Source organism: Nomascus leucogenys, chromosome 5, assembly GCF_006542625.1.
Source record: "Nomascus leucogenys isolate Asia chromosome 5, Asia_NLE_v1, whole genome shotgun sequence".
Taxonomy (NCBI): domain Eukaryota; kingdom Metazoa; phylum Chordata; class Mammalia; order Primates; family Hylobatidae; genus Nomascus; species Nomascus leucogenys.
Window position 1 is genome coordinate 68400113 of NC_044385.1, and position 24131 is coordinate 68424243.

The 24131-nt window shown below is 37.8% G+C and overlaps 1 protein-coding gene and 1 pseudogene across 5 annotated transcripts in view; one reads left to right on the forward strand and one right to left on the reverse strand.

The window, feature by feature from the left end:
• DGKH (diacylglycerol kinase eta) overlaps nt 1-24131 on the forward strand; it is a 200917-nt gene that overhangs the window by 118958 nt on the left and 57828 nt on the right. For 4 of the 5 annotated variants that reach the window (XM_030813330.1, XM_030813333.1, XM_030813332.1 and 1 more), the window contains exons 7-14: nt 269-375; nt 1014-1139; nt 5239-5341; nt 6419-6578; nt 8354-8462; nt 8585-8724; nt 13965-14049; nt 17114-17199. In XM_030813330.1, the coding sequence (XP_030669190.1) occupies nt 269-375; nt 1014-1139; nt 5239-5341; nt 6419-6578; nt 8354-8462; nt 8585-8724; nt 13965-14049; nt 17114-17199 (916 nt within the window). The remainder of the gene's footprint in view (nt 1-268; nt 376-1013; nt 1140-5238; nt 5342-6418; nt 6579-8353; nt 8463-8584; nt 8725-13964; nt 14050-17113; nt 17200-24131) is intronic. The other variant, XM_030813334.1, reaches the window with a different exon arrangement.
• LOC100599150 lies at nt 20135-20595 on the reverse strand (annotated as a pseudogene).

Sequence of the window (24131 nt, forward strand, 5' to 3'; positions counted from 1 at the left end):
TCTCAAGCAGTAATTCTTTTGCATTTATTTCTTTTCTGTTCCTCTAAGTAGCAGTCTGCTTACAGCTTGATAAAAGTGCTTCATAAATACATAGCCATATTTGTTTTCTAGAATACTATTACTATTGTTGCAGAATAATTTAATCTTTTAAATATATTTGTTTTCTTCTACTTCCTCCCTCCCTTTTAAAATTTTATGCTGTGATTTCCTTTAATCATTGGTCCAAAAGTTCTTGTCCACCTAAAAGCAGTTGCTCTTTTTTTTTTAGTGTGTAAATTCAAGGCTCACAAAAGATGTGCAGTGAGGGCAACAAATAACTGTAAATGGACTACCCTGGCCTCCATTGGGAAGGACATTATAGAAGATGAAGATGGCGTAAGCTGCTGCTCTGTCTCTGCTCTCTTCCCAGTAACTCCTCTTTTATGTTCTGCTCTTGTGGAAGCTGAGAAAGATAAGTAGGAATGCTTATTATTAGGATTTAATAGAAGGTTTGGTTGATTCCGAGTTTTTATTTTTAATTGAATCCTTCATAGCTTCTTTAGCTCTTAGATTTTGAAGGAAATCTGTTGTGAATAGGGCTTAGAAGTGGCTGTTGTGCTGGGCTGTTGTTGTCGACCTCTGATGAACTCTGAGATGTTCTTTAAGGCTTAGCTGAGATGTTCACTCTTCAGACTTTGAGGTTGCCTCTCAACAGTATACCTCCACTTTCAAAGCCTCGCCTCCGCTGCACCATGCATATGGGTTTCTGGGAACGCTTAGTGATCACTTTATTATAATCCCTTTACATGCCTCAGCTAAATCTACCTGAACCCTGAAGGGCAAGGCTTTTACCTTACTTTTATATTCCTTGAACGTTCATAATAGATGCTCAATGAATGTGGGGTAAATGAGTGAGTGCTATGCATGAAACGTACTACCGACCCCCTAGAGTGAGAAATGATTCAAAATCTCCCCTGGGGTAAGGTTGGTGTCCACCAGTCTTCACCTGGCTGCTCTTTCTTCCTTCTCCACAGGTCGCGATGCCTCACCAGTGGCTCGAGGGCAACCTGCCTGTAAGTGCCAAGTGTGCTGTCTGCGACAAAACATGTGGCAGTGTTCTCCGTCTACAGGACTGGAAATGCCTTTGGTGTAAGACAATGGTGAGGGTTTTGGAATCAGTTCATCCTTTTTAATTAGCTTCTTTCCCTAACTTTGTCATCCACGTGGCTTAGAGGCAAAGCAAAGAATTTATGACAGAGCTGAGCCTGGTAGCATACGCATCTAATGATGACATTGTTCTTTCCTTACAGTATAGTCCTCCTAGTCTGGTCATTGTTTCAAATGCTCTGTAAAACTTACTCTTGTTCATCCATGTCCTGTGCCTCAGGATCTCTTACCCATAGTTGTATTGTTTTTTCATTTTGCTTTATCAACAAAGTGATTTGCTATATTCGGGCCTATTTTACTACCTGAAAGCCCTGCTCTGGTATGTCACCAAATTTTGGTTGACATGAGACATGTAAATTTGCTACAACCCTACCAGTGCTCTCTGACAGAGGTGAACAGCACATGCAGCCGAACATGAAGCCAACAGCTGATTATTTATGCCAGATATGGTGAGGACAGGGCCTCCAGACTGTATGAGGACAGTCAGAGTAGGAAGGAGGTCATGCAGACAGTGGCATGGGACTGAAAAACTGCAGGATGCGGCCGGGCGCGGTGGCTCACGCTTGTAATCCCAGCACTTTGGGAGGCCGAGGCGGGCGGATCACGAGGTCAGGAGATCGAGACCACGATGAAACCCCGTCTCTACTAAAAATACAAAAAAATTAGCCGGGCGTGGTGGCGGGCGCCTGTAGTCCCAGCTACTCGGAGAGGCTGAGGCAGGAGAATGGCGGGAACCCGGGAAGCAGAGCTTGCAGTGAGCCGAGATCGCGCCACTGCACTCCAGCCTGGGCGACAGAGCGAGACTCCGTCTCAAAAAAAAAAAGAAAAACTGCAGGATGAGGAGGTCGTGGGTGTGAGTGTTCATCTCAGCACTGGGCGATGCTGCTTTACAATGATAGTGATTGCCTTGCACTGGGGCTGACTTATTTGGTGGTTTTGAGTCTTTTAACATTGCTGGCTGAAATTTGGAAGCCAGCCTCAAATTTTAACATATGGAAAAACTATTGTTTTTGGTATGTATGGTGTAGATCAGCAAATGTAAGAGATGTGTGATGTATTGCTTTCCTAATCAATGAGATTGTCTGATAGGCCACAAAGGAAAATAAGTCCTACAAATTTTTAGTTAGGCCTGATAGGTCAATCTGTGTTTCTTCTCTTTGTCCTCATGCTTTGGTTATTCTTCATTGATTGCCTCTTTTACTAGCCTTAGATATGTTACTAATACTTTTTCTCTTATCTCATTTAATCTAATATATAGACTGTAACAGGTGTCTCTCTTTACAATCTTAGTACAAGCCTAGCCCCTAAAACCTTCTCATGCCATTTTTTTTTTATTTTAAAGGAATTCTACCCATAAACAAGATTTTAAATCATCATTCCACCTCAGATTTCTTTTTGAGAAGACAACCACTGATAACAAATTTTCCTGCTATTTTTATTGGCCTGTACATTTACTAAAGTCGATTTCTCTACTTCTAGAGCTTCAGCTGTTCACTTCCAATGTATTAGAAAGAAAACACGGCTGGACGTGGTGGCTCACGCCTGTAATCCCAGCATTTTGGGAGGCCGAGGTGGGCGGATCATGGGGTCAGGAGATCAAGACCATCCTGGCTAACAGTGAAACTCCATCTCTACTAAAAATACAAAAATTAGCTGGGCGTGGTCGTGGGCGCCTGTAATCCCAGCTACTCGCGAGGCTGAGGCAGGAGAATTGCTTGAACCCAGGAGGCGGAGGTTGCAGTGAGCTGAGATCGTGCCGCTGCACTCCAGCCTGGGCAACAGAGCAAGACTCTGCCTCTCAAAAAAAAAAAAGAAAAAGAAAACACATAACGTGTGATGAATTATTTTAGAAAGGTTTTATGTAAATTTTTTTTACCTGCAATTTGTATATCTTTACTTTAAAAAAAAATCGGTAGTTTTTAAACTCTGTTAACTTTAACAGCGGGAGTTAATTAGGTTTATTACTTGCTCCTTCTATTCACCCCTAACTTTTAAACATTTCTTAACTAGAATAGCAGTGGTATTACAGATGGTACAAGGGAGGATGCCTTTTCTCTCTTTTTTCCTGGCAAACTCAAATTTCACCTTGTGACATCATTCCTGCCCCACCCTGTGTAAGTTGGACGTGCTGGTTTCTGAGCTACCATCACCTTATAGCACCTCTCTTAGTCTTGCACTTCCTATACACAACCATTTGCCTGTTTACATATTATTTTGCCTTTAAAACATGAGTTTCTGTCCTGGTGCAGTGGCTCATGCCTGTAATCCCAGCACCTTGAGAGGCCAAGGCATGTGAATCACCTGAGGTCAGGAGTTTGAGACCAGCTTGACCAACATGGTGGAACCCCCATCTGTACTAAAAATTCAAAAAAATTAGCTGGGCACGGTAGTGCATACCTGTAATCCCAGCTACTTGGGATGCTGAGGCAGGAGAATTGCTTGAACCTGAGAGTTGGAGGTTGCAGTGAGCCGAGATTGCACCATTCCACGCTAGCCTCAAGGGCAACAAGAGCAAAACATCATCTCAAAAAATAAAAAATAAAAAAACATGAACGCCTGTAATTCCAGCACTTTGGGAGGCTGAGGTGGGTGGATCATCTGAGGTCAGGAGTTCAAGACCAGCCTGGCTAACATGGTGAAACTCCGTTTTTACTAAAAATACAAAAATTAGCCAGGAGTGGTGGCAGGTGCCTGTAATCCCAGCTACTTGGGAGACTGAGGCAGTAGAGTCGCTTGAACCTGGAGGTGGAGGTTGCAGTGAGCTGAGATTGCGCCATTGCACTCTAGCTTGGGCAACAAGAGCGAAACTCCATGTCAAAAAAACAAACAAAAACATGAGTTTCTAGCAGCAGGATATCTAGTGCCTAAAACATAGTCTATATAGTAAAAAAAGAAAACAAACAAAATAAAAAAGCCTATAGCCCTATAAGCCTAATGAATCAACTTATAATTTTTCCTACTGTCATCCAGGTCTGTGGACATAGTTTTCCCTTTTCTGTAAAAATTGTGAAGATATAATTTGATCATCTGCTTTTCTTATTTAGCATTATTATAAATACCTTTCTGTTTTGCTCCATGGTTCTTATACATTTTAAAATTACTTTTGAAGCTATCTTTGTGTGCTAGTTTTTTTAAAATGCATTTGGATTGTTAATTATTGTGAAGCATAATAGAAAACTGTCTAAAAACAGGTCATCACCAGAATTAGAATTATTATTGAATTTTAGTTATTCTCCCAAAGGTTTTGATAAATACAGGTTTAATTATGCCAGTTTTCTAAAAGGACTAGTAAAATAAAGTCATATTAAATAAGAACTTGATGAAAAGTGTCTGCTTTTACTGGTGAAAACATGTAGAAGGCTCTCCAGACAAGTACACAAACTAAATTGCCTGGGTCCTACTTAATAAGTTATCCTTGTTTTTGTTCTCAATAGTACCTTGCATGACCATGAAACTCATTTCTACTGAAAGCACATTTACTGGGTGCCTGTGATACGCATCACTCTCCTTTACCTTACAGAGCAGCAGTCCAGCTGAGAAAATAAGCATGGGGGTACTTGTAACTTTAATAATAGGGAAATGTCATAAAAGAAATATGAATAGAAAGTTATGAGATAACTGCAGAAAAAGCAGGCACTTTATAGATTTTATCTTTGTTAAATTTTATAAGAATTTTTATAAAAATAAAATAAATGTTCTGTCATCAATTTATTTTATGGGCAATGATATTGACACACTGGTTAGTTTCCCTCCTTCTTCTTCCTTTTCCCCCTCTTTTTCTCTTCTCTGCCTCCCTTCCTCTGCACTTGGTCTCTTCTCTTCCTCTCTCTTTGCCTTCACCAGTTATTCATTAACTATATATTCTTCTCTGAGATAATTACAAAAATTGGTTGCATGGACCAAAATCAAATTTCCATTTCTAAAATGTTTAGTCATTTCCTGAAGTATAAATGTTATACCATTTAAAGTAGTTTATGAATTACTGAACATTTTGTGGTACAGTTGATTCTAGATTATCAGTTCCTTAGATGTGATTTATAATGGTAGAACATTATTTGTATGATTCTTGAAGGTATATTTGTTTGTTATTAGGTACACACTGCCTGCAAAGATTTATACCATCCAATATGTCCACTTGGTCAATGTAAAGTATCTATCATACCTCCAATTGCACTAAACAGCACCGATTCCGATGGTATGTAGCAGTAGTGTAAGTACGTATATTTCTGGTATATTCAATATTGATATGTATAATTCTTTTCCTAGAATAACTATAATGGTAATTGACTATTGTAGTCAGTTTTTCTAAAACAATTCCATTTAAATTGCTGAAAGTACATTACGTTTTTAAAAGAACATATTTAAGTGAAAGTTGTAGAATAGCTATTAACATTGGCAAAATTACTGTATATAAGACTTTTAGATTTTACGTTTTAGTAAATAAATAAGATCATTACTCTGTACTGCAACACCATCTGAAAAGGTTAATTTTTATAAGTGTTTTTTTCCTCTATAATTGAAACTGCCTATTAGCATGGCTGTTATTAAAATCTGTTTTTCTGTAATTTCATTGTAGGAATTTATATTCCTATAAATGCACTTTTCCCAAAATCTTACAACTTAACTGTAAAGTGCTGAGGAACCCCTCTACAACACCGGTTTTGGGATTGCATACTAATTACTTCCTTCTAAGCAAACTGTATTACAAAGGCTTTTTACCATGTATAATACTATGCTGTTTTATGTAACAGACTTGAGCAACTGTGGATTTTGATATTCACAGGGCTCCTGCAGCCAATTCCCCAAGAATACATAGGGAGGACTATAGTATTATTAATGTCTTGCACTGATATCATGCTTTATGCTTTTCAAACTTTTTAATTTATGCCAATAGATATCTGAGATATAAGTTTATAAACCTGAAGATGTAAGTTTATAAACCTCAAAATATGTGACTTTTTAAGAAACCTATGCTATTAACAGCCCTCTCCCCCAACCTAAGCCTTGATTTTGTTTACTATGAATTTTAAAATATTCTGTCAGACTTCAGAAAGGAGCAGTTAATATACTTTGAAATATTGAATATGAACATAAGAATTACCTACAAACATACAGGTTTGTATATAAATAGTTAACCTCTCTCTATTTGGAGAGCTAAATTAAAACTTAATGCTCCAGTTTTTATAAATTTATTTTCTTTTCTCTGAATGTTTGCTAATAATTTAAAAGAGAAAGCCGTATGTATTGATCTTGTATTGTGTTTTTTTTACAGGTTTCTGTAGAGCAACATTTTCGTTCTGTGTTAGTCCTCTATTGGTTTTTGTCAATTCTAAGAGTGGAGATAATCAGGGAGTAAAGTTCCTTCGTCGCTTTAAACAGTTGCTAAATCCGGCTCAGGTGTTTGATTTAATGAATGGAGGTCCTCATTTAGGGTAACTGATTATTGATACATCTTATTTGAATACAATGTAGGACTAGGGGTTAAATGTGCCTGGTTTTTCAGCTCATGAAAATTATAGATTCCTTTAGATCCCTCCCTCATTTTTAAAGCTCTAATTATAAGTTTTAACGCAACCTTTTGGATAGTTAATACAACTGTCTTGTATAAATTCCAAAACTCTTGAAATTTCTCAATTCCAAAATTTGTTTAGAAAATGTTTTAGAATATATTCTACATCAAATAATACTAACAATTTCTTTAGCTCCAAGAAAGATCAACTTGCGTAAATATAGAAATATAAAGTAATATTAGAAAATGATTTGCATAGAAGGCTGATATTGATTTACATATAATATAAATAATTGATTATTAAACCAAAGTACAGGGACTCTCATGGCTGTCAAGGACAGTTCTTCAAGGATCTCAGACTCAGTTCACATAAATGACAAAGAAATACTTTTGTTGATGATTCTTTTCAGCTTTCTGAATGTCATATAACTTAAAATCTGTAAGATAAAATGAACTAAGTAGTATTTTCACTGAGGGAAAATATACCTTTTGGCACTTTCAATACATTTTTAGAGTATGCATATGATTTTTCTTAAGAGGCGATATTATGTCTTCTGAACCGGGGGCCTTCAAACCTCTATGTAATTTACTTAGAGCAACTCAGCTTTTCTCTTGGGTTCCACCGTTACCTTAAAGCGTGAACGCAGAAGTAGAAATGGGGATTTTTGACACCAGTGCCTGGAAAGGCATTTTGTGTTTTGTAGTATGATACTTTCCTCTGTCTTCTCTATTTCTCTCCTTTCTTCTCTCTTGGTGCCTCTGTTCACTTTTGCCACCTGAGTCTTCCTTCCTGCTTCCATTGCCTTTATCTTGCTGAGTCTCAGGCCCTTCTGGTCACATGGATGTCGGTCTTCTTCAGTTATACCCAGCTTCCTCCTTATTTACGTGTACTGCCCTTCCTTTCCTCTGCTGAGGTCCTAGAGTTTCCTCATCTAGCCTTTCTTCTCACCTTCTTTGTCTCTGCCATGCTAGGGTAGTTTTGTCCCCCTTTCTAACACATCCATTTTATAATCCTTTATAGTTCCGTTATCTTATAGTCTTGATTTATTTTTCCCATTTGTCCTCGAAGGCTCCAAGGACCTCTCTTGATGAAACTTCCTGAGGTTGTCCCTCTAATATTTTTTAGATTTTCCATAATACTTGAAGTAAGTGTACAAAGGTACATTTAGGAGACGGGATGTGTCAAAAGTTGAGATGAGGGAAAATAGAAGGATGGGCCTGAGAATAGGAGAAGAGGAGAAAAAGCCAGTTGGGAGTCCTGAGAGCAATACAATGATTGGTGTCTTTAGGAACTGCCTGAGCGTCACTTATTAGCTTCAGTACCCTAGATTCCTTACCCATGGTTTGTAATTCTTAGGGAAAGAATTTATTCTTGTAATAGAAAGAGAAGAACCACTACTTCCACCATCTTGTATTACTTTACCTTTCCTGGTCTCTGCTTCTTTTTTGTTTTCTCATTTCTCACCCCCATTCCTCCTAATTTTATCTTCATTTCTACTTATCATTCCCTTTCCTCGTTATGATTCAGAAGTTTTCTTGAGTTAAAATTACACTTCAGTGAATGTTTATGGTATAATTAACATGTAAGTAGGAGTTCTTATATTTAATCTGAATATGAATACCGATACAGAATAACAAAGAATTGAGGAAAGTGATTTTTATTTCTTTATACTAAAATAAAATCCTTTTTGCTTTCAGTTTAAGATTATTTCAGAAGTTTGACAATTTCCGGATTCTTGTTTGTGGAGGTGATGGAAGTGTAGGTTGGGTTTTGTCAGAAATTGATAAGCTCAACTTGAATAAACAGGCAAGTGCTAATTCTTTTACTTGCTAGTTAACATGAATGCATACTTACCGGAGAGGTGCAGAAATGCAGTAGTCCCTATTTCTCAACTTGTCTGAAAGTCACCCTGTTGCACTCTCTTTCAGTGTCAGCTGGGAGTGTTGCCTTTGGGTACAGGAAATGACCTTGCCCGAGTTCTTGGCTGGGGAGGTTCATATGACGATGACACTCAACTTCCTCAGATCCTGGAGAAACTGGAACGAGCCAGTACCAAAATGTTGGACAGGTAAAAGTGAATTCTTTTCTACAACTAGATGGAAAATGGCATACTGAAATCATTTTTTTGATGATTTCTTAATAAATATTTATTAATAAATTTTACTGACTAGAAGCTCCACGAAGGCAGAGCCTTCCTGATCTTGTCCACTGGTTAATCCCTGAGATGGAGAACAGGGCCTATCACAGAGAAGACACTCAATAAAGATGTTTTATAGTGAATGAATGAATTATAAAAAACTAGTCTGAGGAACTCATTATTTTAAATATAGAAGGCTATGTTACTACTATTTACTTTTAATTACAGTTCAGGTCAGAAAACTAAAATAGTTCATTTTGTAGGGGGCCTTTTGATGAGTATAGTAGGTAGTCTCCTGTCATTGTGTGGTTTCCAAAAAGCTAAAGAGGACATATAAACGTTAGATTTGTTAGAATATCTCCTCTTAAATATACATATTAAGAATGCATTGATCCAATAAGAACTAGATATGTTAAAATATAAGCAGTCCTTTCCCAGGGGCAGGGAAGTATTAGGAAGACAGCTTCAAATGAAGGGGCTATCATTGTGTTTTTGCTGTTCTTGATCACGTCTCTTAATTGCTTTCTCTCTGAATGTCCGTGTATAAAAAAGAAACCACAATGTGTGTACCCTGAGTGTTATGGAGGAGGTGTTTAAAATTTGGGTATAAGGAACAACAGGACTCAGTAACCAGTCACTCCCCAACCCCCAATGTCAGTAGAAGACAGATGTCAAAATATCATGATCAACTTGAGGTAGCATAAATCAAAACAACTTTGATAGAATTAGCCATCTGTGGAACTCTTCCCGAAAATAACAAAATTTCACCAGGGAGCCACCAATCTGAAATGTAATTACTCTAAGATGGGCTATAACCTAATTAATTGTAACCTTGCCTGTCATAAGGTAATATTGTAATGGTTGATTCTTTTGCTGACAGAATATTTAAAAAGAGAGCTGGGAAGTAGAACATTCATCTCTGTTTATCCAAAATTACATGACAGATACTCCAGTAGCTTGGGTGCATAAAAGTTTATAATCTTATGTGCTACTGGGTTCAGCCTCCAGCCTTTAAAATAATCTGGAGGTTAAAAGAAGAAAAGGAATGAAAAAGAGAAATGGTACCTATGGGTATGTCAGTTAGCTTGATTGTGGTGTATATATATCCAAACATCAAGTTGTACACCTTAAATATATACAATTTTTTATTTGTCAATTATACCTCACTCTGGGGAAAAAAGATTGGAAATAAATAAATAAAATCACCATTATTTGTAAATGAGCCTGGAGGTGACTTCCCAGACAACTGTCTAATTCTGTGGTTACCAAACAAAAGGGGTTATTTAAATGCTTTCTTTGTTGCAAATGTAAAGACCACTTCCCCTGCTGTTAGGCATTTCATCTACCCTGGGTATGTGCTTTCCCCCTGTGTGCTATAGAAATTCACTTCTCAGTTAGGGGAGGTGGCTCACGCCTGTAATCCCAACACTTTGGAAGGCTGATATGGGAGGATCACTTGAGCCCAGGAGGTGGAAGTTGCAGTGAACCACAATTGCACCACTGCCCTACAATCTGGGCAACAGGGTGAGACCCTGTCTCAAAAAAAATTAAAAATAAATAAATAAATAAAAAGTCACTTCTCCAGGTGGTTAGCCAAGAAACAGCACCCCCATGGTGAAATTCCTTGAATACCTACTGGTATGCAAAATCAAAACAAAACAAAAGAAAATACACACACACACAAATCAGAGTGGATTCAGAAACTTAAGATCTTTGTTAGAAACATAGGAATACTTTATTCCTATGTTTCCTTTATTAATTTACTGTTTGTAAAGAACAAGTGAGTTGGTTGCAGTGGCTCACGCCTGTAATCCCAGCACTTTGGGAGGCCCAGGTGGGCGAATTACCTGAGGTCAGGAGTTCGAGACCAGCCTGGCCAACATGGTGAAACCCCATCTCTACTAAAAATACAAAAATTAACTGGGCATGGTGGTGGGCACCTGTAATCCCAGTACTCAAGAGGCTGAGGCAGGAGAATCGCTTGAACCCAGGAGGCGGAGGTTGCAGTGAGCTGAGATTATGCCAATGCACTGAAGCCTGGCCAACAGAGCGAGACTCTGTCTCAAAAAAAAAAAAAAAAAAAAAAACCCCACCAAGTTAAAAAGTCATTGTTTAATGTTCTAAATTAGATGAGTTTTTCAAATATATTTATTTGATCCTCAAAACAACACTGTGGGTTGGGTCAGAAAAGCATTATTTTACAAAGATGAAAATGTCATCTTCTGGATACAGTGGGAATAAAACAACTAATTTTTGTCTGCCTAGCACTTTCTAGTTGCTTTACTTCGTGCATCGTCTCATTTAATCATCACCCTTCTCCTAGAGATAGCTAATATTGCCATGTCCATTTTACTGGTGAAAAGGTTTAGGAGGCTTTTACATTATCTAAGTTAAATAGCTAATAAGTAATAGAATGGGCACGGTAAACTGCAATCCCTGCTCTCTCTAGTGTCTCCAGGGTCCTTTCTCAACTCTGCACTCTCTCCCCTTTATGTGTGTAGGCCAGATGGTTCCTTCCTTCTGGCCTCTGCCTCTGTTTAGCTTTTACTCAAAAGCACCTCTTCCTCACTTTTTCATCCCTTGCTGCTGCTTTCTCCTTTTTATTTAGCTCCAACCATTTCCTGTCGAGTGGGGAGGTCCTGTCCTTGGGAAGGTGCAAGGAACTCAGACATTTGGATGGATTTATTTACCATTTATTTAACTGTCTTTGACCAGAAAAGTATTTCCAGCTATAAGGAACTTGACTTTTATGTTTCTACTTGTGGTTTTCCCTGTTTGGATATTTACAAAGTTTAATTGTTTTGTTTGCTTGCATCATACCTATTTTCTGCACTGGAATGTTAGCTTCATTGGGGAAGCCTATTCACCCTTGTGTTTCCAGACCCCGTGACCTTGAGATGCTCAATATAGTATATCTGCTGCATGGATAAATGAATGGCTTTTGGTTTTCAAATATAAATTTCTTTTTTTGTTTTGAGACGGAGTCTCACTCTGTAGCCCAGGCTGGAGTGCAGTGGTGCGATCTTGCCTCACTGCAAGCTCCGCCTCCCAGGTTCACGCCATTCTTCTGCCTCAGCCTCCCAAGTTAGCCGGGACTATAGGTGCCTGCCACCACGCCCGGCTAATTTTCGTATTTTTAGTAGAGACGGGGTTTCACCATGTTAGCCAGGATGGTCTTGATCTCCTGACCTCGTGATCCACCCGCCTCGGCCTCCCAAAGTGCTGGGATTATAGGCGTGAGCCACCACACCCAGCCTCTTTTTTTTGAGACAGAGTTTCACTCTGTCGCCAGGCTGGAGTGCAGTGGCACGATCTCGGCTCACTGTAACCTCCACATTCTGGGTTCAAATGATTCTCCTGCCTCAGCCTCCCAAGTAATTGGGACTACAGGCGTGTGCCACCACACCCAGCTGATTTTTGTAGTTTTAGTAGAGACGGGGTTTCACCGTGTTGGCCAGGATGGTCTTGATCTTTTGACCTCTTGACCTCGTGATCTGCCCGACTTGGCCTCCCAAAGTAAATTTCTTTTAAAGTATTTTCATGTCAAGAGTTGAATAGTAGCTAAAAGTAACTAGTTTACATATCCCAAAATATAATTTATATCTATTGGGGGGCTTTCTGGGAATTTGAATTTTTATGCAAACATTTATTCTCATAGGCTGAATGATACACTAGGCTCTGTTTAAATATTGATCTTGGGATTTTCCTCTGGGTTCTATCAGTAGCTTCAGCTGTGTTATGCTTTTCTTAAAATTCATGTGTTAAGGTACTGCTTTTATTATGCTTTGTTTCTGTGTAAAAATCTTTATTTTACATCTTTTTTTTGAGATGGAGTTTTGCTGTTGTCATCCAGGCTGGAGTGCAGTGGCACAATCTTGGCTCACTGCAACCTCCGCCTCACTGGTTCAAGTGATTCTCCTGCCTCAGTCTCCCGAGTAGCTGGGATTACAGGTGCCCGCCACCAAACCTGGCTATTTTTTTTTTGTATTTTTAGTAGAGACGGGGTTTCACCATGTTGGCCAGGCTGATCTTGAACTCCTGACGTCAGGTGATCCGCCTGCCATGGCCTCCCAAAGTGCTGGGATTACAGGCATGAGCTACCGCACCTGGCCTTTTTTCTTTTTTTTGAGACAGGGTCTGGCTCTGTCGCCCAGGCTGGAGTGCAGTGGCGTAATCTCAGCTTACTGCAACCTCCACCTCCCAGGCTCAAGTGATCCTCCCTCCTCAGCAATCCAAGTAGCTGGGATTACAGGTGCACAGCACCATGCCAGGCTATTTTTAATTTTTTTGTAGAGACGAAGTTTCACCATGTTGCCCAGGCTGGTCTGGAACTCCTGAGCCCCAGTGATTCATTCACTTCAGTCTCGCAAAGTGCTGGGATTACAGGCATGAGCCACCACACCTGGCCTTTATGTCATATTTTGTTAGTCTACAATAATGTCCTGGCCCAACTCTTCTTCCCAAATTTTGAAATTATTATTTTGGATAGAAAACTGGACTTACCTTGAGTTGATTGCTTTTCTCTAACACCAAATGACTTTATGTTTGCTTTGAAATTAATACTTATAGCTAATTGAAATAAATTTACTTCAGTTAAGTATTATTAATATTTTCCCCCTACTCCCATGGTTACATTCATTCTTAATTTAAGAAGGGGTATTTAGCTAATTTTCCTTTTATGTATGTATAAGCTGATTTGGCAAGTGTGATTGAGTAACAGTTTATAGGTAGTATGTATTTATTTAATTTAAGACATTGTTTCAAAACTTCGGGTTATGACTCATTAGTAATTTATAACCTAGTTAGTAAACTGCAATGAGCATTATTTTAAAAATAGAACAGAAAAGAATGGAAAAGTCAGAATGCATTGCACCTGAGAAGAAGTGGGGGCATTGTAACATGTGTGAATTTCTTATTGTGGGCTATGGGTCTTAAAACACTTGGAAGCCACTAACTGGAGAAATGGTAAGATGTAGAAATCATAAACTATAAATTCAACATTTTATGAGATTACTGAAATGTGATCTCTTTTCCCATTTTTGGTTGTTTTAAAATAAAATAAACCATAGTTGATGAGTGTGTGTGTGTGTGTGTGTGTGTGTATGAGATGGTAACAGTTAGTTTATCCAATTTTAAGGAAATCTTAGACCAAAGAGTTTTTCTCCCTTCAGGTGGAGTATAATGACATATGAACTCAAATTGCCACCAAAAGCTTCCCTACTTCCAGGACCTCCAGAAGCAGCTGAAGAATTTTATGTAAGACTTAACCCTTTACCTATCATTTGAAATGGGGGTGGATGTCTTGAAAAAAAAAAAAAAAGAGAAAATGTACTCCTAATATATGGTGGTAGCATGTTAACTTAATTTTATTTTTGGGGTATGGTCTCGTTGACTACCTCTAGTCCTCTCCCCCAGAGAGAAGAATCCTGAATCTAGGTTAGAGTCCTTCCATGACCACCCACACTGGGAGTGCCCCGTCACTCCTCTTCCTGGGCCTCTTCATGTGTAAAGTGAGGCTACAAAGTCGTGGGAGTTAAATGATATGACAGATGTGTAAAGCACTATCTGTTCTCCTGCACAGATAATTCCTCCCTGCATGTTCTACCTGCCTTTTTCCGTTTTATCAGCAGAGCTCCAGGAAGGTCAGCTGGTGTTTCCTGTTAGTGTTTATTCATCTTCTACTTTGGCCGTTAGATTGTTTGATTATAAGATGTTAGCTTCTTTAAACAGTATCCAAACACACCATGGCCAGAATATTATACAATTTCTGTCTTACTGCTTGCTTTGCGTACTCTTTTCTTGTTCTTTTCTTTTTGAGACAGGGTCTTGCTCTGTGGCCCAGGCTGGCTGGAATGCAGTGATGCAAACACAGCTCACTGCAGCCTTGACCTCCTGGTCTCAAGAGATCTTGCTGTGTTAGCCTCCCAAAGTGCTGGAATTACAGGCATGAGACACTGTGGCCGGCCCCTACTCTTTTGAAGGGACAGCAAGACAGGTCTCTGGGTTAAGCCCGTTGATACAGTTAAAGGAAGAAAGACCACTTAATTCCATCTCTACTACAGACCATAAATGACTAACGTTTTTAAAGATTCAGCATTCTGATTAAACCTCAAAGCGGTGTAGATTTAAAACAGAGCCTGACTTTCAAAGGATTATTCTCTGACTAATTAAGACCATTTGATTTATGCTAGCTTATTTTTCCCTCCAGGAAAATTCATCTGTTTATTTTACAGTTGAAATCTTTGTTTTGTCATTAAGAAAATTATGATCTTGTCAAAACTAAGGCAAGGAATGATAACTACAAACATGGGGCCGTTTCTTAGAGAAGCTAATTGTATTTTAAAAACTTTTTCTGACATAAAAACTGCTGATAGCCAAAACTGCTTCTAAAAAAATTTGGGAAATACAAAATTATATGAAAAAGAAAATAAAATCACCTGTAGTCCTACCACCCAGAGATAATCACCATTAAAGATTAATATATTTACCATTTTATTTTCAGCAGCATTTTTAGTTATGTGATTCCATAAACATAACACATTTTTATGGAAACCAGTCCTTTATATTAACAATATTTTTGTAAATGTTATTAATTTTCTTTCCAGAAAAGACAAAAAGGAGAATTTTTTTCTTCCATTTACTTCAGAAATGTCTGTTTTCTAGCATATAAAATAATAGTAAATAATTTACTTTTATCACTTATGTATAATCACTAAATATGAGGTACAATTCTAAAGATATGAGGGAAATCTCTTTTTTGTACAAAAGGGTTTTAAATGAAACTTTGCTTTTTAAAAATAAACTTATTTTTGTTTATCTTCAACAGAAGATTCTGAATGTTGAATCTTCTTTTTAATCTTAATTGAATCTTCAATTAAGTCTGAATAAACTGAGGCTGATTGGTAGAAGTAATGAAAAGGTACTTGAGTCAGGCAGAAGAGCATAGGCAGCCAGCTTGCCTAGAGCAGATCATTTATACTAGAAAATTTTGAGCTGTGTGAAATGGAATATTATTTGAGGCATACATTTGATGTAAGGCTCTGAATATGAGGCTGTTTAAATATTGTGCACATTTTTACATATTAGGAAAATGTATGTGTTCTTTCAACAGGATGTTAAAGTTTGAGTCAAATAGAAAAGGGATTATGGATGCTTTGGCATTTTGACTATTGTTTAAAAGAAATATTTATTTACATGATTATACGAAAGTGTATTCAGCATTTTTGAAAACTTTTTTATTGAATTATACATACAGAAGAGTGCACAGGTCATAAATGTATAGCTTGGTAAATTTTCACAAACTAAACAAATCTATGCCAGGCCACCCGACAGTGTTCAAGTACCCCATAAGCCCCCTCATGCCCTCTTTCAGTCAAGACCCCCACCTCCTACCCCAATAATCACTATGCTAACTTCTAATAGCATAGATTGGTATCTGTTTTGTACTTTATAAAATAGAATCATTTTGTATGCTCTCATTTGTTCCTGGATTCTTTCACTCAATGTTATGTTTATCAGATTGATCTATACTGTGGCTTGGCTATAAATCATTCATTCTCATTCTCCTGTGGTCTTCCATTGCACAAATACACTGTCATTTGTCATCTTTTCTACTATTAGATGAATGCTGCTGTGAACATCCTAGTGCATGTCTTTTGGTGAACACAATTCTGCATTTCTTTTGGGTGTAGATATAGAAGTTGAATTTCTGAGTCCTGTGATATCATTACATATGTTCAGCTTTAAGAGACACTACCAAATCGTTTGTGAGAGTGTCATCAGTTTGCATTCCCATCAGCAGCGTATGAGAATTCTGTAGCTCCATAGCCTTGCTAGCACTTGCCATTTTCTAGTTGTTTTCATTTTAGCCATTTTGGAGCTGCATGGTGGTACTGCATTGTGGTTTTAGTTTCCATTTGCCTGATGGCTGAGATTGGATATGTTTTCATCTGTTTATGGGCCATTTGGATATTTTTATATTTAAATGTCTAGTCTTTTGCCCAATTTTTATTAGAATTTTTGGCTTTTATTGTACTACTTTGTAGGAATTATTTTTATATTGAGATATTTTTACATTAAAAATTTTTGTAAAGGAGTTTTTATGGATTTCTATAAGAATATAAATTAAAGAATTCCAGAAACTGAAAGCCTTTTGCCAAAAGGAAATATCTATTTTGTATGATGACTCTTTCATATATTTCATTATAGTGATTACCCTGCCTAAACATATGTCATGAAGGGTTCCATTTCTGGAGCAGCAATAAGTGAGTTGTATAAATGCCAGCAACAATAATACAGTGTAGAGTTTTCTTTTTTTCAGATGACGATTTATGAAGACTCAGTTGCAACGCATCTTACAAAAATCCTCAATTCTGATGAACATGCAGTGGTCATATCTTCTGCCAAGTGAGTTGTGGGTTTTAAGTCTTTAAATATGGTGAAAATGAAATGATAGCTGGCTCCTACCATTTAGGTCATTTCTTTGTGAGTTTTCTTCTCAAAAAATATCTTGGAAGTAGCTTATAAAATTAGATATACTAAATTTGAATTGATTTTTAAAAATCATGTTAGCATCTTATTTGCAGTGGTGTATACTTAGAGGGTATTTTTTTAATGTTTAATTTGAAACATTTTTATCAAAAAGGTGTAAGAAGCGTTTAGAGTTTAATTAACCTAAATGTCTGTTTAAGGAAATGTTTATGATTACTTATAATATGGAAAACACATTTCATTATAATTCATTATTTCCATAAACACTACTATTTAGGAACTGTTTACATCACATTAGAAAAAGGAAAATGATGAGATTTTTCAAAATAATGTTTCTCAGCATGTTTAAATTGAATAATTACATTTTAATTCAAAGTTATCATATTTTAGTGAAGTTGATTTTGTACATGGAGCCAAAGCTACTTGATGTTATTATCCCAAATATTGCCTGGCTGGAATTTAGAATTTAGTTTTGAAGCATCCTATGCTGATGTCAAGAGACTGGAAAGTCGACTAGAAGAAGGGGTGACACCAGCTGAAATTTTCAACTGATAAGCAAAAGAATGCATTCAAATTCTGGCTTAGCAAAGCACGGGTTACTATTCCGCAGTAAGAGAGGAGAACAGGGGAAGAAAGAAAGAAAAGGGGTGGGAAAGTGGTAAAGAAAAAATACACAAATTTTGGTATATTATGTACTTAATTCACAGTGAAGTTGAGGAAAGACAAGATGAATCATTACAAACAAATTTGCTTGTGAAAAAAGTACAAATGTAGTAACAATTGCTTTTGACAACATATTCCCCAGAAATAGGAAACAGGACTTCACAATAGGAAAAGAATTGAATGGCTTGCAGCAAGGGAAGCACACTAGTTGGCCCAGGAGAGGTGGGCTGCAGACTCTATTTGGCGGGCAGTGCTGCAGGTTTCTGTTTTGTGCAAATATTGGACTAAAGCATCTTCTGCCATTTTTACTTAATTGAAAACAATTTCCTTACAATCATGTAACTAAAATAAAATACAGAAATAATTGGAAACTGCATTGAATAGAAGACTATAACTGTCATCTGTAACTTTATTGCTTAATTTTTCTTGTAAAGGAGAAAATTTAATTCTATCTAATTTATTAATGTCAACAAAACAGAGTTTTAATATTTTAATATTGGAATTCTGTGTAAGATTGTATTTGAACCAGGTACAGTGGCTCATGCCTGTAATTCCAACACTTTGGGAGGCCAAGGTGGGCAGATTACTTGAAGCCCAGGAGTTCAAGACCAGCCTGGGCAATATGAAAAAACCTCATCTCTACTCAAAATATACATACTAAAATTAGCCAGGTGTGTTGGTGCCTGCCTGTAGTCCCAGCTTCTCAGGAGGCTGAGGTGGGAGGATCACTTGAGCCTGGGAGATGGAGGTTGTACTAGAGGTAAGATGGCGCCACTGCACTCCAGCCTGGGTGACAGAGTGAGATCTTGTCTCAAAAAAAAAAAAAAAAAAAAGATTTTATTAGAGAAAAGGTTTCCACTGCCAAAAATGTCATATTACAAAGGTGTTAAGGTTAAGAATGATAGGGAGAAAAAGGAGTGGCTACTATAATTATCCTGTTTGCATCTGTGGAAATTTCTTAACAAGAATTCCACTTCATTAAAAGTATGTAAAATATATGAAAGGTAGTGATCAAACACATGAAAGTCAATATAAAGGTTTTGCTGACATCCAAACTATAAAAAGTGGCCAGTTAAAATATTTACTTAACTATATTAAACAAAAAATAATTCTCTTATGACTTGCTATACCTTTAAAAAGCTTCCATTACAGCTTTGCACCTTTTCTAGCGATGTCCTCTGAAATGTCCTATCAAAATACATTTGATTCACAGGGCAAGGGCCAGCCCATCACTTAGGTGTGTGAACTGGGCCTGGGATGAGAAAGACAATAGGGAGTGCTAAGGCCTGGGACAAACTGGAGATCTGTCCATTTCACCATCAAGCAATATAATTCATTGAAAACCCCAGCAGCACTGCCCACCAAACAAAGAGAGTGTGTAGCCCACCTCTCCTGGGCCAGCCATTGTGCTTCCATTCAGCGCTTTTTCTAGTGTTCAATCCTGTTTCCTATTTGTGGGGAATATGGAAAGAAGGCCTGTTATTTCTCCCTCATGGAACTGCTAGGATAATTAAGCTGAGTAATATAATAAGTATAGAGCTTATAAATGACAGAGGGCTATATTAAATTATGGTATCATCACCTCACGTTTTACCCGATTACATTTCAGATGTTTTCTTTGACCTTGGCCTGACTCTTTGTCTAAGGCTCTGCTCTTAGCCCTAGCTTTGGGTTTCTCCCTAACCAGCTTGCCTGCCCTTAAGCAGATTCCATTCTGATGCAGGACCCCTCTTGTCACTCAGTCATCTGTGCTTCCAGGCCTTTACAACCCCAGATACAATTCTAGGGAATTTGCCATAAAGAGGCTGAAGAGAAAAAAGAGGAGACAATACGTAATTATTTGGTACTAGTAATACAATATATGTTAAATTTTATTTTTTAGTATTACTATTTTTGGAAGAAAATCACTTTATTCCAGTTATCTTACAAACAATAAAATCACAACAGCTGGTTTAAAGAGGCCACACAAACATTTACCCAGCTCCAAATTCTGTACCATCTTAATGAAATTCTGCACAGTAAGAATATGCTCTTCCACTGCAATTCTGAAGCAAGGAAGCTATGAATGACAGAGGAGAGGCTTAACTGCTGGTTTCACACTTTATACCTTCACTATCTGTTACATTTTTATGCTAAATTTACTTGCTCATGAAAGCTGATTTTCCATGTCTTCAGTTGAACTTCTTGATTAGGTCAGTCCATGTGCATGTCTGCACTGTTTCAGCACCTCATTGGAACCCTCACCGAGCTTGACACCACCCTAGTTCTGGGAACACTCCAGAAACTGTTCTATCTTATACAAGCAAGGCTGCTGCTGCTGTGCAGCTAGTCTCCCAGAGGCTCCTGGTAAGTGATGTCAGGCCTTGTGAGCCCAGCATTACTTCCTCTGTCGAAGCCCCCCCATTCCCATGATAGTTGACCCAGTATGTGCCCCACAGCAGGGCCCACAGCCACGCCAGCTGCAGTGGTTGCCATCCGGACCATCAGACCTGGCTGCCAGGGTGCAGCAGCAGGAGACTCAACTGCAGTGGATGGGGCCACTGCTGGCAGCTGAGCTGCTGGTGCTGGCCTGGGTGCAGGTCTCATTGGAGGTGCCTGGCTGGCCGGACGGGCCATGCTGGAGGTGCAGCTTTGACTTCCATGTGCCATCACAAATGGGTAGTGGCTCAGCATCTCTAAATTTTCTTTTTATGGACATTTTCAAACAAAACTGGTATAATTACTTCCCACCATACCCATCATTCAGTTTCAGTGTTTACCAACATTTTGCCATCTGCTTCCTACTTTATTTTGCTACAGTATCTCTAAGAACATCCTGAAAATTATTCTACTGCACTTTTGGTATATAGTCCTCCCTCTCTATCCATGGTGGATTGGCTCCAGGACCCCCTTGGATACCGATATTCATAGGTACTCAAGTCCCCTCATAGAAAATGCCATAGTATTTGCATGTAACTACACACATCCTTCCACATACTTTAATCATCTCTAGATTATTTATAATAACATGTATTTGCTATGTAAATAGTTGTTATACTGTATTGTTCAGGGAATGATGACAAAAAAAAGTCTGCACATATTCAATGTAGACAAAACAATCTGTTTTCTTTTTCAAATGTTTTCAATCCATGGTTGGTTGAATCCATGGATGTGGAACCCATGAATACGGAGGGCTGACTGTATGTGTGTGTGTGCATGTGTGTGCGCATGTGCGCACATATAATCTTTTTAAAAATCTAGAAATTAATAATTCTCTAACAGTATCAATATTACTTAAGCCATATCCCATTTCCCTTAGTTTTCTCAGAGATTTTTTTTTGAACCTTGTCTGAATTTTGACAAGGTCTTTAAAAAAAAGAAAACAACCACACACACTTTATTTGTTCAAAATTCAGACAAAGTTCACACACTACATTTGAGTGATATCTCTTTAAGACTTTAAAAATCTTGACCAGGCATGGTGTTCCATGCCTATAATCTCAACACTTTGGGAGGCCAAGGTGGGAGGATTACTTGAGCCCAGGAGTTCAAGACCAGCCTGGGCAACATATTGGAATCCCATCTCTACAAAAAGTTTTAAAATTAGCTGGGTGTGGTGGGATGTGCCTGTAGTCCTAGCTACTCAGGAGGCTGAGGTGAGAGGATCCCTTGAGCATGAGAGTTCAAGGCTGCAGTGAGCTGTGATCACGCCATTGCACTCCAACCTGGATGACAGAGTGAGATCCTGTCTTAAAAAAAAAAAAAAACTTAAAAATTTTATAATGGTTTCCCTTTAAAAAACAATTCTAACTGAGGCATGACATATACAGTAAAACACCTAAATCACAAGAGCACAACTCAATGATTAAAAAAATACTGCGTATACACAGTCTCACACACACACACACACACACACGTAATTGCTACCTAGATAAAGAATTCCCTTTTTTTGTGAATGTCATTTATTTATTCAGTGATACAATATTAAGGCAAAATGTTTTAACCCTCTTGTGCATGTTTGTATTTATTTCATACAATAATAATTCCCAGTAGCCTTAACTGTTTTCAGCTATTTTTAAAATGTTGAAAGCTAATGGAAAAGTTGTATTCCACTAACATAGCTAACATGTAGGTTAACCTGAAACAACATTTCTTTGACCTTAGAACTTCATCAATTTGGTATGGTAATAGGAGTTATCTTCTGAGAATCACAGCTTTAACTAGCAATCATAGATACCATTTATTAATAAAAATGAAAAACAGTTATTAAATAAGTTGTCTTTAGCTGCAATATATGTCTCTCCTTTTATTTAGTCAGTAGTTTAAAAACTTTTTTAGCTTTAACTGTAGGAGTTAATTAGGTTTTTTACTTACGCACTCTACTCACCCCCCAAGTTTTGAAATAAATGCATTTTGTTCTGTGTACAAAAGTTTCAGAAAATGGGATAACTAGCTAGCAGGAATATTGACGCCATTGTCATAGAACCATAGAATTTAGATTTGGAATCTACTTTAGGGATAATTTAGGCCAACCCACTTCATTTAATTGGTGAAGTGAGGTAGTTGTTAAAAATATTTCCTCAGAGCACAAAGGTAGCTAGAGACAAAGATAGCTAGAGATTTTTATGTATTATGCATTGATACTTCTGCATCATCTTCAGTTTCAAATTGGAACTTTTTATTAGATGAAAAATGAATTTTTCAGATATGATGACCCTGCCTGCCAATCTATGATTCTGTCTGGGTACCATTGCCATATTTATCTTAGTGTAGTATGTGCATATTTTATTGTCATTTGCCCATACTTTAAGAAATTAATTGGAAAGCTGATAAATGAGGGTACTAATACTAGTGATGAGAAGTATGGGTCTAACATATGTAATATAGTAGAGATGATGGTGGAAATCATCAGGTATGTGAAATGTGGACTGTTGTTAGCCTCAACTGAGTATTTGGTTCACACAGTTGACTATGTTCAATTTTGAAGGAAGAGAACAAAATTAAGGGAATAAAATGTTGGAAATGCCAAAAGTTCTGTCTAGGCCTTATGCAGTGGCTCACTCCTGTAATCTCATTGCTTTGGGAGTGCAAGTCAGGAGGATCGCTTGAGGCCATGAGTTAGAGACCAGCCGGGGTGACACAGAGAGACTACATCTCTTTTAATTAGCTCAGCATGGTGACATGGACCTGTGGTCCTAGCTACTCAGGAGGCTAAGCTGGGAGGATCACTTGAGCCCAGGAGTTCAGGGATGCAGTTACCTATGATCACACCATTGCACTCCAGCCTAGGCAACTGAGCAAGACCCCCATCTCTAAAAATGTTTTCTTTTTTTTTTTTTAAAAGTTCTAACATTGATTATAGATATAATTAGGAATTTAGAATTTTTTAATCTCTATGGGAAAATCTGTATTCTACTTTCATTTATTTGACTTTTGCACATATTTTCTGGAAGTCTTATGTATAAAGTAGAAAACTATGTGCATAGTTGGAGAATATCTTTTGTCTTCCTATGGTAAATACATCTTAAGATTTTTTTTTCTCCAATTTGCATGTTTCTGGTTGGTAGGACTTTGCAATCATACTATTTTTAAGTATATATTTTATTTCTGTTTTAATAACTCTACATTCACTATTTAGGTATAATAAAAGGTTACTTCATTCCCCCAGAATATAAATATCCTATATTCCTTCTAGCATATGGAACTTAATGAGCCATAAGATAGAGCAGGTCTTCTGATTCTTTCCACACTTGTGTGGCGAGCACTCTCCTAACCTTCACATGCCCCTTCCTCAGCTCCTTTGGTCACCACTGCCACAGGATCATAGTGTCTCTGTCAGCCTCTGTTTGCCTCAGTGACATAGCACATTGAGGAGGGGCACCCCTGCTGCCCTTTTCATTCCTAGGCTGATGGACTGAAGGGCGCTGTCTCTAGGAGTGAGTAAAATACCAACAAAAGTAGCTACGATAATGATATGACATATGCAGTTTCACAAACCAAGAGAAAATTATGTTAAGATGATGTCATAATAATGGCAAGAAAAACCTCTATTTCAGAGTTACAGGAAGAGGCATCAATGCTCCTCTCCCTTAAAGTAGCGCATTTTATAGAAACTTTCAGTAAAATGCATAGAACAGATTTCGTGATAGTGTTATATTTTGAGAAATCCCATGAAGTACTGTTCATGATCAAAGAAGACAAAACTT